Here is a 19,671-nt window from a genome sequence, read left to right on the forward strand (position 1 = left end):
ATAATAATAATAATAATAATAATAATAATATATAACAATATTTTAGTCACTAGCCAAATGCAACTTGTAGCCTTTTAATTATTCAATATCTTACAATATCAATAGAAGATACCACCCCACTTAATTTATCGTCCTGGGTTTGTTTCATTCAAAAATTTGGAACAATTAATCTTTAGTTAGAGAATAAAGTGAAAGTTGGAGAAATTAACAACTTGAATGATAAATTCGATGTATGCTGTAGCTACCTGAATCCAAAGATAGTTCTTTTCTTTTCTGAGTGAAGAGCTTGGAAAACGACAGGAATATCCAAATCTACCATATCTGCACTTGCTTGAGTAAACACATCAACTAATGGAGTGGAACCACCACCTGTGAATTTAAAAAAGTAGCACTTCCTGACAAAAATTTTTAGGGGGGTTTGATCGTAGCTTTAAAGCATAGAGGTGTTAAAAATTATATGACTATTTCCCACATAAAGTTTGTTGAAATGACCAATTTTCACTTTTTAAATTAAGAAAACCTCAGCACTCAATCTGACAGTTACTTCCTTCCACTCGGAAATTGACATGCCTTCACTTCAATAATCACGAGGACAGTACAAAACTTGGAGACGTGAAGGAGCTGCAATTGAAATGAACAGTACAATCATATTAAGAAGGGAAACAGAAGCATAATAGCATAAACATGATTGTGGTATCTTTGTATGTTTGGTTTTCTTTTGCTACAGAAGGGTGGGAGGGAGAGAGAGCTGACAGCTGAATTGTGGACTCTCATTTTCAGGCACAATAATTGGATCATCAATAGTTAATGGCATTGATATTTGTTGCCACAAGATCATCTCCAAAGGCCTTCTATGAGCAATGCAACTAATATGGTAACCCTACATGATAAATATCACCATTTCTCCTCTGCTCTCACATGTCAAGAAAAACAAAAAAACAATAATCTGACTTCAATCCATTTAGACTTGACTGGTATTCAAAATGTTAATCATATTAGGCTTTTGTCTGCAGCAACAGTATGACTTGTAATTTGCATTCTAAGATCATGTGACTTACCTAATTTTGTCCCTAGCACTAAACAAATTTTGATCTCAGTGATAAATAGGAAATTTATTTTACATGGAAAGCATTAATAGAAGTAATAATTCTATACCAAGTCAAAGTACTAGTGGTTGACGGATGAAACGTAAGGTTCAAAGTACCCAACTCTCTCCAGTCTAAAATATGATGCATAAGTTCACATTTCTTATACAAAATATACTAGAAAAGAGAAAAGAGTTATAAATGCTTGAGAGAATACGTAATCCAAACATACCCATCTTTTGGATGACTAGACAACTCACTTTAGATCTTCTAATAGATTTTAAAGCCTGTGTATTTTTTTGCTTCCCTTTAAATTCGAGAAATTCCCCTAGGACATATTTATTACCTTTAAGTTCCAACCTATCAATAAATAGAGAGGTTTTTATCTTTTCTCTCAAAGTGGCTACAATGTACAAAACATATCAAATTTATGATGGAAAAAAATTCAATCAAAGAAACACTAAACATATGAGAACATTATACTATTTGTTCCACAAACTTGGTGGGATGCAACGTCTGAAACAAGTCAAACCTAATTCTAAGGCTATTCAAACCAACAAATATAGACTTAAATTAGAGTCAATGAACAAAAATAATTAAAGCTGAAGGGCACCCTCAATGTTCTAGATTCTGATGTTGTTCAAGGTATCAATGCCAAACAAGATCTTGCCTAAGTCAGGCAAAGAGTGAGAGACTCTAACCATATATTTTCAGAGAACAACACAGAATTAATTTTATCCATTGAATTTGAATCCTAATATAAATTGAATTATAAACAAGTTATGCATTTTAAAAACCTAAAATCAGCTGGTAGCAGCCTACCATGTGAAAGCTATGTGCTAACATGCAATTTCAGTACAAACATGGATTTTTCATATTCTTTGGAAAAGGATGGACCACAAATCTATGACCAAAAAACTTAGACTAAATCATTAGTCTGGATATCTATGAGATAATATCTAGCACCAGCTAGGGGCAAAGCACCTGTTTGAAGTGGCGAAGGATACCACAAACTGCGGATTTTATCAGATCACAATCTTTTTCCACTATGAGAACAGAAGCAAGGATGATAGGTCTATGTAAAACAGTTAATTATTGCTAGTTTTGTTTTAATTTTACAGCAATCAGAAAATTCAGGGAGATGGACCAGAAATCCTTGGAAAAAAATTAAGCATCATAACTTTAACAAGCAATCACAACAAACTTGTTTTCATCACTGTTTATGTAAGTGCTTTAATCTCTACTATTCAGGGTCATCTTTACATACAAGAGTAACATACATATCACTAACATGTAAACTTGTTTTCATCACTATTTTTGCAAGTGTTTTAGTCTCTACTATTCAGGATCATCTTTACGTACAAGAGTAACATACATATGATGCAGACGATTAGATTGCAGGTTTTACTATCAATAAACTAGGATTTTCTTGATTGGTATATTATCCACCAAGCAGTTGATTGACATAAATTCAATATAACAATATGCAAAAAAATAAATAAATAAATAAGCACAGAATATTAAGGAACAGAAAAATCGAAAGAAAAAAAAACAAAAACTTTCCCAGATTGGAGCTGTGCTGAGAATGAAATTGAGTTGCTGATTAATATATTCCTGCATCTCTTTTTCTCCACCACTAAAGGCACCCTTAAGCCAGCCAGACAACATATTTTTTTGTTCTGGTTTCACTAGTGTCCACTGCCCAAAGGTATTAACCTCAGGCGGAAAATTGCTTGAATAAATGGAGCTAGAAAAATAAAACCAAATTTCATAAGTCAATCACTGATAATCCTGAAATATTTTAACAACCAAGTGTTGTACAATCAGTACTTCACACTCAGAATATTAACACAGTTAAGGGCATAACTATCAAAAGGGATTCCAAATCATGCAACTTCCTTTTCTGAAATGTTTTCAATGTCACAATCAAAATCACTCATCTTTCTCTCAGTGCAACTACTATTTATAAGCAATTAAAAGCTCTGTGACTCAAAATATTTATGTTGAGTTTCAGCACTATAATCAACTAGGTCAAGTTCATAAGAAATTTTTCCACCCAAAAATTAGTCTGTCTTCGCTGCTTTAAACATACAGATGACACATTACATTTATCACCAATGGCACAGGCATAAATTTATTGTTTAAGAAATTTCATCAAAATTACAGAGATAGATACAGGACAATATAAAATCAGTAATTCTGTCATAATGCGATATGCATTCATCAGTTAAAGCAACTGAAAAGTACATCAAAGCTCCCCACTTACAGCAGAATATACTAAACTGCAATCCTGGGCACACCATTATGGAGATTAAAACACATAAGAAAATTTTGGATTAGGAAGTATCACTTTGTACAAGAAATATACTTCTGACAGGGCAACTCCCCTTTGCTCAAGATATGATTCAAGAACTGAAGCTTGTTTTTTACCTTCACCTCAGACATAGAAATTACAAAAGAAATAATAAATTATTAATAAAAATATCTGTGTAGTGTATTTTCCTCTGTGAAGCTACAGATATTGGAGACTTAAGGACTGGAGAAGAAAATCAAATGAAAAGAAATATTTCAAAATCTAATTAAACCATCTTCTAAAATAATGGAGAACAAGTGTTCCATAAAGGAGTTGTACACAGTGAAATACTACTGAGCTCACAACATATGGCAACAGGTTTTTAACAATGAAAAACACCATCGTAATCTTTAGATCATTCACATTATTACAATGTCGTTACAAATTAGATTGCCCACAAAATATGAAGTTCAGAAATGAATAAGATATAGAATGCTATGCAGTTAATACAGACACAGCAACTGCAACAAGAAAGGAGCAAAAAAATTTACCGTCTTAAATTCATCATAGATAACAGTGATTGATTTTTAAGAATAGCCATGTGGCACTATCAATACAAGAAGCATGCCTAATTAAGTCACTATAGAAGAGATATATATAACTATGACTTACAGGGTCAGGATAATGCTGTGATCTGTGCCCATGCTGGCCTTCACAAACCCAGCTGCCATCTCCATTGATTGATACAGATCCTGAAAAATTCTCCACAGAACTTAAAATACAACTAATTAATTTAAGCTCATTCTACCAAAATCTACAGTAAGAAACAAAATTCTTCTATTTATTAGCCAAACTAATAAAAAAATTTGAACAACAATATAAATGATAAAAATGAAAACTTTATATCTATATTCTGTCACGAACCCGTATCCGGATCCAGAATTCGGAGCCCCACGTGTGCCTTACCTCCATAAAGCTTCTCTAATCTACAAATTTAGTCAAATTAATAAATAAAAAAATAGCTTTCTAATCAGATACCATACAAGCCAAAATATTAATATAATTAAGCTTAAATTAGTAGAATTTTTAAGAGAATACTAAAAAAAGAAGTAAAAAATTTAACCTATTTGCAACTGAGAAAATGGCATTAGAATCGGAGGTTTCGATGTCCAAAACGTCGTCGCTGTAGAAGATTCTTTTGAACAGTTTGTCAATTACGAGACCGCAAAGAATCTGCACCCACGCGGTGACCGGAATATGTTTGGTTTCCCGAAAATTAAATGTAGTGAATTTTCCTGGAAATTTCGATCTGTCGGTACATACTAATGATCTTTGGAATATTAATTTAATAACCAATAAAATTATATGTATCTATTTTAAATATATAAATATATATATATATATATATATATATATATATATATATATATATATATATATATATCATCCTTATAATTAAATGATATTAAATTAAAGATAAAATAATATCTATCTATATGATGATATATATAAATATATATATATTTATGTATCTTGAATGAATATACATAATATTTCTTTTTAATAAAAGGTTAAGACCTTTTGTCCACCTAAAACTTTGATCAAAACATATTCCACTCTTTTAAGTTTGAAATTTTGTTTTTCAACCTGTCAGCTCCTATTAAAGAAAATCACTTAGTATTACATTAAATTACTCATTTGTCCATTTTTAGTGGAATTATGAAACTATTTTGAAGATTTAATGCAGTTGTATTATTATTTTTATTTAAATTATATAAATAATCTTTCCATATTTTCTCTTCTTTTCTTCCATCCTCTTTTTCTTGTCTCACTTCTCTCCACTTCTCCAATCATGCCTTACTGTTTTTAAATCCTTTTCATCTGCATCAAATTATATTTGATTATAATATTGTTGGTGCAAATTCTTATACTAACAGATATGCTCAAATCAAAGTCTTACTTAAAGTAAGTTATAGTAATAATGATAAGAATTTGATTAGATTTTTATTGATACGATTTCTTATCACCAATTGATATACTCAATTTAGATTTTTGTGCAAGATAAGCTAAAATAAAAATTATTAGAACTTGAATAGACTTTTACTTAAACAGAAGAGTAGAAATTCAATCTACTAGTAAAAGATATAAAATACTTAACAAAAAACTTTATAGTTACCGTCAACGGCACAAAGGTAAGGGTGCAAATAAGTTAAACACTTTCATGTGTCAACTATTTTTCATTAGTGTATATATTCTTATCTTTTTATATACTGATTTTCATTAATAAAAGTGCATGATAGATGAACAAATAAATTTTTTAAACTTAAAAGAAGAAAAATTCTTGTTTCATCAAAGCTCGTGTTGAAAAAACCATTCGACTTCGATCTAATAAAAATATAATACATTTCCTAAAGATATAATGATTCCTAGAAACTAAAATTTTTACAATCATTCAACGTAGCAAACAAAAATCAAATTTGAAAATCCTCTCCTCTCAAAATTTTAAAGTTCTTTAGCCCAAAAAAAAAAAAATTGCACTGAATTTCACTTTATTTATTATTTTTCACAATTTTAATTTAAGGTTGATCAAGTTTCAATGATATGAAGAATCTTTCTGTCGTTCATAAAATGTCTTTTTTCAAATCTCATAGGAGCCTCATTAAATCTAAAAAGTAAATTATCTAGATTTATCGTTTAGAAACTTAGATAGACCCAACTGATTTAATCAAGATTTGATGATCAATTCAATTTGAATAAAGTTTTAAAACAATTTAAGATTTGAATTGCTTGGAACCATGATTGAACCAGATTGATTGTGTTGATATAATGGATTTGCTAATGTTAACATGACTATTGATTTTTTTTTAATTGTTGGGATTATGAGACAAGTTATGCACCATTAGACCATAATTACACATTATTTTAAATTTTATTTAATTTATTTTATTGGAGAAATGAAAAGTCTTGTAATTGATAGGTCTAACAATTTAGAGGAAATACATTATACCACCAGACTCGATTATATAAATCCATAAAGAGTAATGTTTGAATATTTAAGCGGCAATACTTATTTGTAAATGCATGTGTTTATACGTATGTTTGGATAAATATTCTTAAACCGATAAAATTGTAATAAGGGATCAACAAGGTATTGATCATAAAAACCCCATGAGCACATATTGTGGTCAGTCTAAAAATATTCATAGCTTCAGTATTATCTTGACCAAAGGTAAAAATAATATAGTAAAATTGTCATAATATTAAATGACTCTACCAAAAGGTAGCAACACGTGTCGAGGTTGTGAGTGTTAAACTGGTACAACACATGGATGCTTGTTAGAAACATGTTACTAGATTGACTAGCCAAGAAAATTTCACATAAATGATAACCTCAATGTCTGTGAAACATATCCTCTTAATAGACGGTGATGAAAGTGATCTTTAAACATAAGATCAATAGAATGTCTTTTGCACTAATTGGTATAGTTTGACACTAATTCAATATAACATTTTTCAAAGAATTATCAAAACGGTCATGGTTGATTATGTTAAAAAGTGTAGCAAGATTATGGTGGATTAACAAATAATTCATCACTCTTGAGTGCGAAAATGGATATATATATATATATATATATATATATATATATATATATATATATATATATATATATATATATATCTCAATATGCAGTTTGGTTATGACAACGAACTAAAATCTATAACCATAGTGAGAACTGGTTGATGTTCGATCTAATGATTATACGGTCATTGCTTGACTAACAAAAAATTTATGCTAAGGATAAATTAAGGTAGACATTATTTTTATATCTTAATCTTGACGAGATATTGGTAGATGAAACAATTTGAGTGCGCAATGCCCATACTATTGAAAAGGTTAAACATCGATTTTTCATTTATTTTTTATCAGTTAGGTAGTTATGATGTCTTATTAAAAACCACTCATAATTTGTGAGAATTATAAGAGTTATAATAATCATTATAAAAAATCATAATAATCAATAATCATGCTAACATAACAAAAAATCAATTCATACTATAACCCCAAAAAAAAAAATCATGTTAACATGATTGCCCAGTATATCGAATAACAACAACATATAACATACTGGCTAAAATAAAACAGATGTTAAGATAACAAGAAATTTGGCATACAAAGGAAGAAAAATTACACTATAACGGCACTAGACATAAGAATTTTAATGTATTTTAGTGTTTCTAATCTATTACTCATAATAACTCCGATGTTTGGTATCAATAAAACCATACACGTATTATCAATAGTAATCATATAAATGTGTCCACACATGAATATGTTATTATGTGAGTAAGTGTTAATTCAAAATTACTTAATCATATTATAATACATTCATGTGTATGTATATTTATGTATAAAAAATATGTATATATAGTTAACTCAAAATTACTTAATCAATAAGATAATAGAAATAATATCAAATAACATAAAATAAGTTATGTTATGTTATCATACAAATGTGTCCACACATGAACTGAAACTCATACCAAATCCTAAAACTTATAAAACCAATCAAACGTGCAAAATAAGAAAGTAAATTTTTTTTGCTATTTTAAAGTTAATAAAAAACTAATGGAATAAATCATCAAAAGATGTCATTTTTTAATATAAAAAATTATTTGATTAAAAATAGAAAATCAAACTTTGCTTTGGAATCTCTCAATTCTCTTCTCGTAAGCAATAATTTTCCCCACTTAAAAGCAATCTCTTAAAAAATCAATAATGCAATCACTTTCCCCACTAAACGCATTTTCTTTGATTAAATTAAATCAAGACAGTATCTCTATGATAAAATAATAATAATGAAAAAGATAGAAATAGATGTCAATATATTTGAATAATAATAATAAAATAATAATACACTGCAAACAAAAAATAAATAACAAAGAAAATAATATTTGAATTAACAAAAACATAAAAAATTAAATAATTTTTATACAAAATATTAATTGATAGAGAAGTATCCACACACACACAAAAACAATTTAGCCAAGAATACTTATTTAAATAGTAGTGGATGGGTATCATTATCAATTATTAATTTTTTCTCTCTTTATAAGAGAATAAATGGATTTATTTGACTTTAAATGTATAAGGGTATTTTCCATCCAAAAGATTAATCTAAGGAAAAATATTATTTGGCAGTTAGGAAAAGGTTAGGGGTGCAGCATGGAAGAAAACCCTCAAAGAGAAAATAAGAATTTATAATGGTAAAATATAATATAATATAATTATATGTATTCACTTTAAATATATAAATAAATATATATTTAAGTGATTAGATGATTTTGAATTAAGGATAAAATAACATTCAATTATATAATAACATATAGAAATATATATTTATTCGTATACTCAAAATGAATAAATATAATATTGCTCAACATAATATATAATATACATAGTAAGATATAATTTGTGATGCAATTCACATATTATATTATATTATGATACAATTTGTGACTCACTAGATTTAAATTAAAATGAATTCAAATCACTAAAATGTGATACAATTTATATAACAATAAAATTATAAGCATAAACAATATAATATAATATAATATGATTAGGGCTGGATTCGAGCCGAGCCAGCTTGAGCCGAGCTCGAGCTGGCTCGGTATATTTTTTAAAAAATTTTTTTATACAAAACGATGTCGTTTTGATATGAAAAATGAGTCGAGCCGAATCGAAAACGAGCCAAACCGAAAATGAGCCGAGCCGAGTTCAGCTGGAGTCGAGCTCGAGCCAAACTCGAGCCGTCCATAAATAAACCGAGCTGAGCTTGAACTGGCTGCGAGTTGAGCTCGGCTCGACTCGAATCCAACCCTAAATATGATTGAAAGCAAATCAATTACAAAATAACAATAAAGAATAGGGAAATTATTAAAAATGGCCAAAATACCCTCCTATTAAGCAAAAATGCCCAAAGTCACTATTTTCAAGCAAAAATGCCCAAATTCACTATTCCTAAGGAAAAATGCCCATGACTTTTTCTAAAATGCCAAAATTACCCTTCCCTTCATTTATATAAAGCTCCTCACTCACTAGAAGGGGTTAAATGAAATTTTATTAAAATTAGGGGGTATTTTGATATTAAACATTATAAGAGCATTATAAATTTCTCAATGAAATTTTAGGAATAGATAATGAGGGGTCAAATGAAATGTTATTAAAATTTAGGGGGTATTTTGATATATCGACTCATATTTTTCAGATTTTTCGATTGTTACCATTCTAGGGTTTTTCAACTTTTAGAATTCGAATTTTAGTTCCGTTTTTTCGAATTTTACCATTTTATGATATATCAACTCGTATTTTTCAGAATTCCGAAGGATTTTTCAATTGCTACCATTCTAAGGTTTTTCAACTTTTAGAATTCGAATTTCAGTTCCGTTTTTTTCGAATTTCACCGTTTTACGATATATCGAATCATATTTTTCAGAATTTCGAAGGATTTTTTGATTGTTGCCATTCTAGGGTTTTTCAACTTTTAGAATTCGAATTTCAGTTCTATTTTTTCAAATTTCACCGTTTTACGATATATCGACTCGTATTTTTCAGATTTTCGAAGGATTTTTTGATTGTTGCCATTCTAGGGTTTTTCAACTTTTAGAATTCGAATTTTAGTTCTGTTTTTTTGAATTTCACTGTTTTACGATATATCGACTCGTATTTTTCAGATTTTCGAAGGATTTTTCGATTGTTGCCATTCTAGGGTTTTTCAACTTTTAGAATTCGAATTTCAGTTCTATTTTTTCAAATTTCACCGTTTTACGATATATCAACTCGTATTTTTCAGATTTTCGAAGGATTTTTCGATTGTTACCATTTTAGGGTTTTTCAACTTTTAGAATTCGAATTTTAATTCCATTTTTTTGAATTTCACTGTTTTACGATATATCAACTCATGCTTAATAGTAACATCACTCAAATCACATATCTATATATAATGACAGATAAAGTACATCGTACATATACACACATATAATAAATATATACATACGAACATATGAAGAACGATAAATAAACAATGAGCTAACTAAATATACATCTGTGAGCTACTCGATATACTGAAAATACAACTACGATGCTAAACGCCAACGCATAGAGGTGACGACTCTCGGGAAAAATTGACGCTCCGTGACAACGCCAAACACTCAAAAAAATGTAACATTAACACGTCGCAGTCACCGAAGCCCAATCTCTGCTGAGGGACATCCGTCGCTCGATACAAAGTGAGGGAATCACGTCGTGGAGTCCTCCCAGAAGCTATCCAAAAACTCGTCGCCTCTAATAACGTGGGTATGAATGTGGTATACGGTCGCATGCGCTCCTCAAGAGTCCCCATATTCCCCGAATATGATACCTTTGAATCGTATACCGTAATCGATCACTCACGAAAATCTATAACTCTGACGACCTAATGTGCGTTGTCGAAGTTTATAGGGATGTAAACCTATAAACAGTGACAAATTTTAGTTAATTATCGTTGTCGTCAACCAATTCAATGTAATAGAAATATATATATACTATACCTGATCGACTATCCCCCATGGTTTGTACAACAATCTTGGGGTGTATGTTGCATCAACCATCCTCGTGAAGAGCCCCAAAAACTCAAACTCATCAATCGGTGTGGTCTGCTAACTCTTTTAAGCCATCTCAATATGGCCTCCGAAGAATGTGTGAGCAGTCATCCAACGCTGGGAAACAGTGGCACGATACTCGTCCTGCTGTCGACGTAATAAAGCCAAAAAAGAATCCACATGCTAAAATGGTATAAACAAGTTCACATGTGTTAGTTATTGGTAAATATATCAAACTTTTTCTTGAATTATATAGTATAGACAACTTACATCGTCAGTCAGCCATTGGCGCAACTCTACCACAAGCCACCAAAAACTGTCCTTTGACTTCGATTCGATGAAGTAGACATCATGTGCGTCGGAAGCCGCAACTCTATTGTACCACGTGAGAAAAGATTCCTCACGCTTTGAGGCAGAGGGTGGAATGGTCCTAAGTTCCCGTTTCGCCCTCCCTTTGAGTGGATTTGTATACGGGGTGTGAACTAGTGGACCTTTCCGGACGATTTGGCCACGTGTTGTACGAATCATTTGCATGATCCTAAAAAACTATTAATTCATCATTCATCCTACGTAACAATTAGCATTAATCGATTTATTTTACCTTCTTCATATATGCGGGAGGAGGTTTAGCTGGAGAATCTTGAATCACGGTCAAGTCCACCACGCGTGCTCCCTCGACAGACTAGAAAATTGTAATTTTGAACATCTCAGTGACCAATAAATACGAATATTTATATACTAAGTATGATTAATATACCTCAATATGGATGACCTCAAAATCGTCCTCTTGAAAGTCCTCCTCCTGTGAACCAATATCCACTATCTTTTTGACAGAGCTCGGGATATCAGCAGGTAACCATAATCGCTCGTCCTGAAAAAGAGTTAAAACATCATTACAATTTACAATATAATTGAAAAGACAGATTAATCAATGACTTTTTTAAAAAAAGTTAACCTTAACTTCCGGGGATGGTCCATTTTAGACTTGTCTTCATTAGCATGTCTATTCTCTTGAGAGAACTCAACAACCTTTGGAAGCAGATCATAGTTTTTCTCACTATCTGAAAGCTCACCATTCACCTTAGTTTGCTTTTTGGTCAAAGCTTCTTCATCAAGCTACTTAGACACTCTGCAAGTCAGTTTCTTTGTCCAACAAACTCTCCTTCAGTTTCTCACTATCTGAAAGCTCACCATTCACCTTAGTAGCGTTCGCTTGTCCAAGAGCTTCCTGCAGATAAATCACCTCAGCTTCAGGCTCTTCAAGGCCTTCCCACAGCTGAGCTTCTTCTTCCTTTTTGGCACTAGCTTCTTCCTCATTTTGTTTGGGTAGATTCACCAACCTATTTAAGTCTTTTTCCATTGAGGAATTTTCATTTTGGTTAATTCAAAATTACTCAACGTATGATAACACATTTTTTTATATTCAACTGTCTATTTAAAAGTATATACATATAATTTTATTGTGTAATATTTTCAAATTCAATAATAGCAAAGTTGATTTTGTGTAGGGATTGATTTAAGTGGTGAAGGGCAAAGAAACATTTGCAAAACTCCAAGGTGCAAGTGACCCAGCGTGATGTATCTTAAAAAAGTTTACTCTTGATTTGTGTGTGTATATATATACATACATCAAATCATAATTTATCAACTCAAACTAAAAATTATTTTTCAAAAATTTATCAATCCAAACTAAACCAAATCAAATCATAATTTTTAACCAATTTGATTTGGTTTTACAATTTGAATAGAATTATGTACACTCTTTTCATCTTTGAAAATTTTGCCAATAGCATTTCAAAGGAAAGCAGCCGTGATACCAATTTAAAATTTAGAAAAAATTATTATCAATTTATAAGGATGAACTTTTTTATGATCACTATTTACCTATCAACAAATAATCAAAATAGATAAATCAAATCTCAATATTTGAAATATATTTACAAGAGTATTAATTTAAATATTAATGATAATACGTGTGATTAATAATTTTGAATTAAAATTAAAATAATATATAATTATATAATAAAAAATTATTATTAATATTCAAATTAATACTTATAATAAATACATAAAATACTATTCTTTATAAATTAATGGCCTAATAAATGTAAATGGCTTAACTTATCATTGTTATCTCTATTCAGTTTTGTTAGATTAAACTCCAAGATTAGGGTTGGATTCGAGCCGAGCCAGCTCGCGCTCGAGCTCGGCTCGGCTCGGTTCGAGCCCGAAACAAGCTGGGCTCAGCTCGGTTCGATCGAGCTCGAGCCGAGCCCGAGCTGGCTCGGGTTGGCTCGGTATATTTTTTTATACAAAACGACGTCGTTTTGATTCATATATATATATAAAACGGTGTCGTTTTGATATAAAAAACGAGCCGAGCCGAGCCGTTACCGAGCTGAACTGAAAACGAGCCGAATCGAATTCGGCTCGAGTCGAGCTCGAACCGAACTCGAGCCGGCCATTAAAAAGCCGAGCCGAGCCCGAGCTGACTGCGAGCCGAGCTCGGCTCGGCTCGAATCCAGCCCTATCCAAGATTAACTTTTAATTATAGGCCAAAAGACTTATCCCCCAACCAAGGTTTGATGACAAAGTCTCGCTTACTAAGTTTGGAAAATTTATATACCTATCTATGAATTATTACTGTTAATGATTTCAATCAAAAGTAAGGATAAAATAGATAATTTATATCGTAATAAAAAATTTAACTTTTAATATATATTATTATAATATAGATCTCTCTACTTTTCAAATTTTATTTTATTATTTTTAAAGCCCAATCAAAATCAAATTCGCTACCAACTTGCTTACGAAATCCGATGCCCTATCAAATTAAAATCAAATCCATTGGTTAAACTTCTCACGCCTTAGCCACTCAACTTCTATGTCATTCAATGGTTCTTCTCTCCCATTCCTAGGCTTCCTCTCTTCTACTTGAGATGAAGAGTCATCCTTTTGCTTCAAACCCAAATGAATAACAATGATGGAGAATGTTTTACTCTTCCTTGGTCAAAATTACACTATCGGCAATTTATGGCTATACGTGTTTGCCTTCAAACATACACTCCATGAATGAAAGCTTGTAGCTTAACCAGACTCCTCAATGCTTGAAACGCCTTCCTTGCCTGTCAAATTTTTAGATTATCAAGACCCATAAAGAGTCTAATGGTATTCATTGCCTTCTAAAAGAAAATAATTTATTAATAGAAGAGTAATAAGTTAGATATGTTACAAGATGACCTCTAAAATTTGTTTGAATTTTATGGTTGCCATATCTTCCTTGATTAGTTATTTCTTCTTAAATGAACAAAGTGAAACAGAGCTTGCGTCACTAGAGTTGGCTTTCTCTTAATGATATTTCTTCTTCTACTACTCCAATGATTACTTCTTAGCTGGGACTTGGTCTATGAAAAATAGTGATGTCTCAATGAGATGCCCTATTGAACTTTCTTCCAACTAGATCAAACCAGTTTCTTGACTTCCCCATTTTCTTCTCTTTGAGTGTGTGTCAGCTTCAATTGGCACATTATCCTCTCAACTTCTTTCAAACTTTCATCTCTAATAGAATTCTTATCTCCTAGTGCACCATCTTTTAGGCACAGACAGTGCCCATCCCCCCAAATCAAAATAGATCCACCAAAATTCAGGCTAAAAACATGCCAGTAAATTGCACAATTTACTTTCAATTACTAAATTAAAGAGTTTAAATTAATACTTCAACTAAATTAATTAATGAGGGTATTTTGGTCATTACACTAGAAAAAGGGCAAATTAGTTATTTAAACTTTAAACTAACAAATGAAATTAACAAAATTGGATGGCAGGTAACATTTTGAATTTTTGAAACTTAACAATTTGGGACTTTTTCAATACAACAAACTGTGGGTGGGAAAAAGTCTTTTGGCCTTAATTATATCTCTTTCACAATATAACCATGTGTACAAACTTTCTGTACACAAATATGTACACACAAGAATGTATCATGATATGATTGGATGATTTTGAATTAATGATACAATAATAACCAATCACATAATAATACATCTATGTATGTATATATTTGCGTACAAAAAATGTGTACACACAAGACTTAACATCTATCATTTTTGCTTTCACTAGTAGGTCTTGAGTATACTTGGTTTGATTTAAATGAAGACTAGTAGCAGACCTTATAACTTCAAAGCCCAGAAAATAGTGCACAGAACCTAACACTTTGAGAGCAAACTTATCATTTAGATGCTAAACCAGTGTATTTACAAGCTCCATATCATTTCCAGTGAGCAAAATGTCATCAACTTATGCTAAGACATACATCACTTTGCCATCTTTGCCATACAAAAATAGGCTAGTATCCACTATAGCACTCTTGAAACCCCAATCAATCAATGCAGTCTTCAATTTATCAAACTAGGCCCTGGGGGCCTATTTTAATCCATATAAGGCTTTCTTTAATCTGCACACCAGTTTGTTATCTTTGCAATCAGTGGCAAATCCTTTAGGTTGATGCATGTACACTTGCTCTTCCAAGTCACCATTCAAGAAAGCATTGTTGATGTCTATTTGCTTGACATCCCAACCAACATGGACTGCTAAACATAAAATTATTCTTGTAGTTGTAGCTTTGACAACAGGGCTGAATGTCTCAAAATAGTCTACTTCAGCAGTTTATTGAAAACCTTTGGCAACAAGCCTAACTTTATACCTCTGAATAGTTCCATCTGGATTATATTTAATTCTAAAAACTCACTTTCATCTCACCAAATTCATGTTAGCTTTATGTGGCACTAGAGTCTAGGTATTATTAACAATTAACGCATCATATTCAACTTTCATGGCAGCCTTCCACTCAGGATTTGTTAAAGCATCAAAGACATTGGATGGTTCCAAATGAACAGTAGACCCAACACTGGTTGCCTTAGTTAAATAAAAAATAGATGGATGAAATGAATTAAGAGTGGCATAATTAGGTGGTTTTAGTGTACCTGTTTTAGTTCTAGTCAATATGGAATACTGATTAGATGTGTGAGCTGGAAAAGTTAAAGGTTGTGTGAACTGAGAAATAGGCAAGTCAGAAACATTTTGGGAAAGTCGGAAAGACTGGTCTGTGTTATTGTTAGGAAAATCAGGAAACTGGACTGAAGTGTTGCTAATAGAAGAATCAATTGGTTTTGAATGTCCAGGAGAAGGTGCAAGTTCTTATAGATTATTTGAAATATTAAAAGGCTGTTAAAGTTCATGTGTAGCTGAATGGTTATGCTGATTATCAGGCCTATCATGACTAGATAATGGAGATACTGCAACAGGACAAGATGAGATTATATTAGCAGAATCAAAATTGGAACAAGTTGTAGGAACCTGCCAACTCCTTTTTTTAATAACTAAAGGATGATTACATTGAACACAAGACTTATTTGCAAGAGAAGTGACAAAACTTTCAAAAACATAATCAGTTAAGAAGGGAAACTTATTCTCAAGAAATTTCAAGGCCACTTGAGTCCATACACTTGTAACCCTTATAAATTAGACTATAACCAAGAAAGACACATTTGGTGGAATGATAAGAGAATTTGTGAGTGTTATATGGTCTAAGGTAAGGGTAAACTACACAGCCAAACACTTTTAGTTTAGAATAGTCAAAAAACTTATCAAATAACTTGTGGAATGAAGTATCAAAGTTCAAGATAGAGGATGGCAACATGATAATAAAGTACACTGTAGTTTAAAAAGCATGCCACTAGAGTTTAAGAGGCAAACCTACTTGTGCTAGAAGAGTGAGGCTTGTCTCTACAATGTGTCTGTGCTTCCTTTCAGCTTTCCCATTTTGCTGATGGGCATAAGGACAGGGGTGTCTGAATGCAATGCCTAGACTACTAAACAATGGGACAAGGCTTCCTTATTCACCTCCCTAATCAGTTTGTAAGTATTTAATTTTTGCATCAAATTGTCTTTCAACTAATTTGCAAAATGAAATAAAGGCAGATTTTGTTTCAGCCTTAGTTTTTAAAGGAAATATCCATGTAAATCTACTGTAATCATCTACAAGATGCACATGAAACTTGTACCCTTCAGTTGAAGGGATAAGAGAAGGCCCCCACAGGTTTGAGTGGATCAATTCTAAGATTTTTGAAGACCTTAAAACTGATTGAGGAAAACAGGTTTGAGTTAGCTTGCCTAGTTGACATGCATGTCAAAATGAAACACCATCATGTGAAGCAACTTTATTATTTATGGATTTCAAAACTTGTACAAGAATTTTATTGTTTAGATAGCCTAATCTAGTATGCCACAAGTTTACATCAACTTTCGAAACAGCGAAAGAGTTTATTTTCCTATTTTTATCAGCAAAAGGGAAGTCATCAGAAATAGATTCATCATTCATCACTGATGAAACAATACTGCTCTTATTAGAATAAGAAGAGCTGGTAGACTTGACTGGTGTGTTGCTGGAAGATTAAAGTTTGACAAATTTATTGACGAGCAAAAACAGTAGACACTAAGCAATGTTGAGCAAAAGGAAATGGCTTGGCTTTGGGACCGAACTGAAAAGTAGCATAGCTGAGAAGACTCAATTGGTACAACCCATCCTTAAGGTGCCCTTGCAGCAGAGTTACCTGAGTGTTTTCATCCTTAATAACACACTTATCAGCATAGAATTCAATCACTACATGGTTATCTTTTGTGATTTTTGAAATAATCGAAGGTTTTTGGTTTTGTGTGGCACACACAAAACGTTTTTAAGGTAAAGTACTTTAAAATGAATGTGGCTAGGAACTAATACATGACCAATATGAGTAATGTTCAGAGACTCACCATTGCCAACCTGAAGCTGCTCATTTCCTTTGTAGTTGGCTGCTACATTTAGCTGGTTGATGTCAGAGGTAACGTGGTCAGTTGCCCTTGAATCCATGTACCAAGCAAAGTCATGGATAGTAGTAGGAGTAGCAATCTGAGCTGCTGGTTAAGTGAACTGGACAGTGTGTTGAGTGACATAGGCTTGAGGGCTGGTGTTTGGTGAATGAGTATGATCAGGAGGCAAGTCATTGGTGTGAGGAATGGTAGAGTAGGAAGGTGCAGGATAAGATTGATAAGATGGTATAGGCAAGTTTTGTGTTTGCTTATTTTACATAAATAAGAAATATAGAAGACTAAAATGTTGATTAACGAATGAGATGCATGCAGTTGGAATCTGTATATCCTACCCATATAGAGTTATGTAAATCGATGGGTTTTTGTTTAATACTATTAAGTATCATTAGTTACTAGAACCATTAGATTATTGAATCAGAATTCAAGTGATGACATATATTTTGAGTATATAATTGGATATATAAATGATATGATTTAGTATTATTTTATATTTAATTTAAAATCACTCAATCACATAAAGAGACATTATCATCTGTATATTTAAATGTGTGTGCATAATTTTATTGTATTTTGAATGCTAATAATGATGATGATCATAATTTAATTCGAAAGCTTCAAATAACATACATATTTTGTCAACAATTGCTGAAATTATGTTAATAGCATGCTCAAGAATATCATAGATAAATTATGATTACTGTATTGCTGATAATAAATTACGATCTCTTTTTATTGTTTATATGATGATAGACTATTTTCAATCCCACCTACATACAACTCATCTGTCTGCATTGGCCAATACCAAGGATTAAAAAACCGAATCAGACCGGTCGGTCGAGTTGGCACTGTTCATGGGGCCTGTAGCAAACAGAAAAATATATTAACTTAATGCATTAAAATTTTTGGAAACCGGCACTGTTCACGGAACATGGTCCAGCACTGTTCACGGGATCGTGAACCAGCACTGTTCACGGTCTGCCGATATGAATTTATAATAATTGGAAAGCTGTGTGTAAAGCCTAAAGGTACATAAAAATATATCTGAAACTGGAAGTTAATGACAATGTTAGTGCAGTTTAGTTTAGTCTATATAATTCGGGTTGTTCAGAATAAAATTAACTTAATGCATTTAAGTTTAATCTATATATTCCAGAATAAAAGGTCAAATATTTAGTATAAACAAAATAGTGTACATGGATTTTAATGAAATTCTATATCTGTTTATAAATACAATGGTAGTTTCACTTTCATTTCAATATCATGTATACGTAATTTTAAGTATATAAATACAAAGATGATGTATTATCATGTGATTGGGAGTTACTTTATCTTTAATTTAAAATCACTCAATTACATAATCACTCATTAGTTATATGTTTAATTATATATTTAAAAGTGTATATACATAATTTTACTAATAATAAATTTATCTATTCAGATTCTCAAACATTATGTAAAAAAATATCATGAATTGATGAGTTAAATGGGATGTATATAATTCTATACAAAATCATTATTCATCCTTGGCTGAAATGATAATGAAGTCGCACCCAACTGGAACACTGCCACAATTACCAACTACTATAACCCAATTACCAAACAATTAGCAGAGGTAGATATAGATTCTAACTGTTACTCATAAACATTACTATAGTTTGCATCATCCGCAACATCGTTTTCATTCTCGTTTTCATTCTCATTTTCATAAGTGATTAACTTTGTCATACATACACTACAACAAAAACAACATTTCGTCGGTTTTTTTTTATATCAAAAGCCATAAAA

General features: G+C 31.5%; 1 protein-coding gene across 6 annotated transcripts; it reads right to left on the reverse strand.

Annotated features, from left to right (window-relative positions):
• Window positions 1–318: 318 nt before the first annotated feature.
• On the reverse strand, window positions 319–4,696 carry LOC123205063. 6 transcript variants are annotated; one of them, XR_006499729.1, is made up of 4 exons: window positions 4,502–4,696; window positions 4,303–4,364; window positions 4,051–4,130; window positions 319–1,445 (listed from the first exon to the last, which is right to left on the reverse strand). XR_006499729.1 is itself a non-coding variant. In XM_044621873.1 (4 exons), the coding sequence occupies exons 1-4, from the start codon at window positions 4,524–4,526 to the stop codon at window positions 541–543; spliced, it is 243 nt and encodes an 80-aa protein (XP_044477808.1). In that variant the 5' UTR covers window positions 4,527–4,696; the 3' UTR covers window positions 319–540. The 6 variants fall into 6 exon arrangements, 2 of the variants coding, with proteins under 2 accessions (XP_044477808.1, XP_044477807.1); XM_044621873.1 differs by having other exon boundaries at window positions 319–621; window positions 4,303–4,359; XR_006499727.1 differs by having other exon boundaries at window positions 1,409–2,832; window positions 3,352–4,130.
• Between the last annotated feature and the right edge of the window lie 14,975 nt (window positions 4,697–19,671).

This window comes from Mangifera indica, unplaced genomic scaffold (genome assembly GCF_011075055.1).
Source record: "Mangifera indica cultivar Alphonso unplaced genomic scaffold, CATAS_Mindica_2.1 Un_0001, whole genome shotgun sequence".
Lineage (NCBI taxonomy): Eukaryota > Viridiplantae > Streptophyta > Magnoliopsida > Sapindales > Anacardiaceae > Mangifera > Mangifera indica.

Bases quoted from the DNA above. Each gene is read 5' to 3' on its own strand.
- LOC123205063 (XM_044621872.1), bottom strand. From the start codon at position 4,526: ATGCCATTTTCTCAGTTGCAAATAG. The intron at 4,360-4,501 runs GTTAAATTTTTT...TTTGTAGATTAG, and splicing joins ATTTTCTCAGTTGCAAATAG to AGAAGCTTTATGGAGGTAAG. The intron at 2,833-4,050 runs GTAAGTCATAGT...TTATTTTTCTAG, and splicing joins CACAGCATTATCCTGACCCT to CTCCATTTATTCAAGCAATT.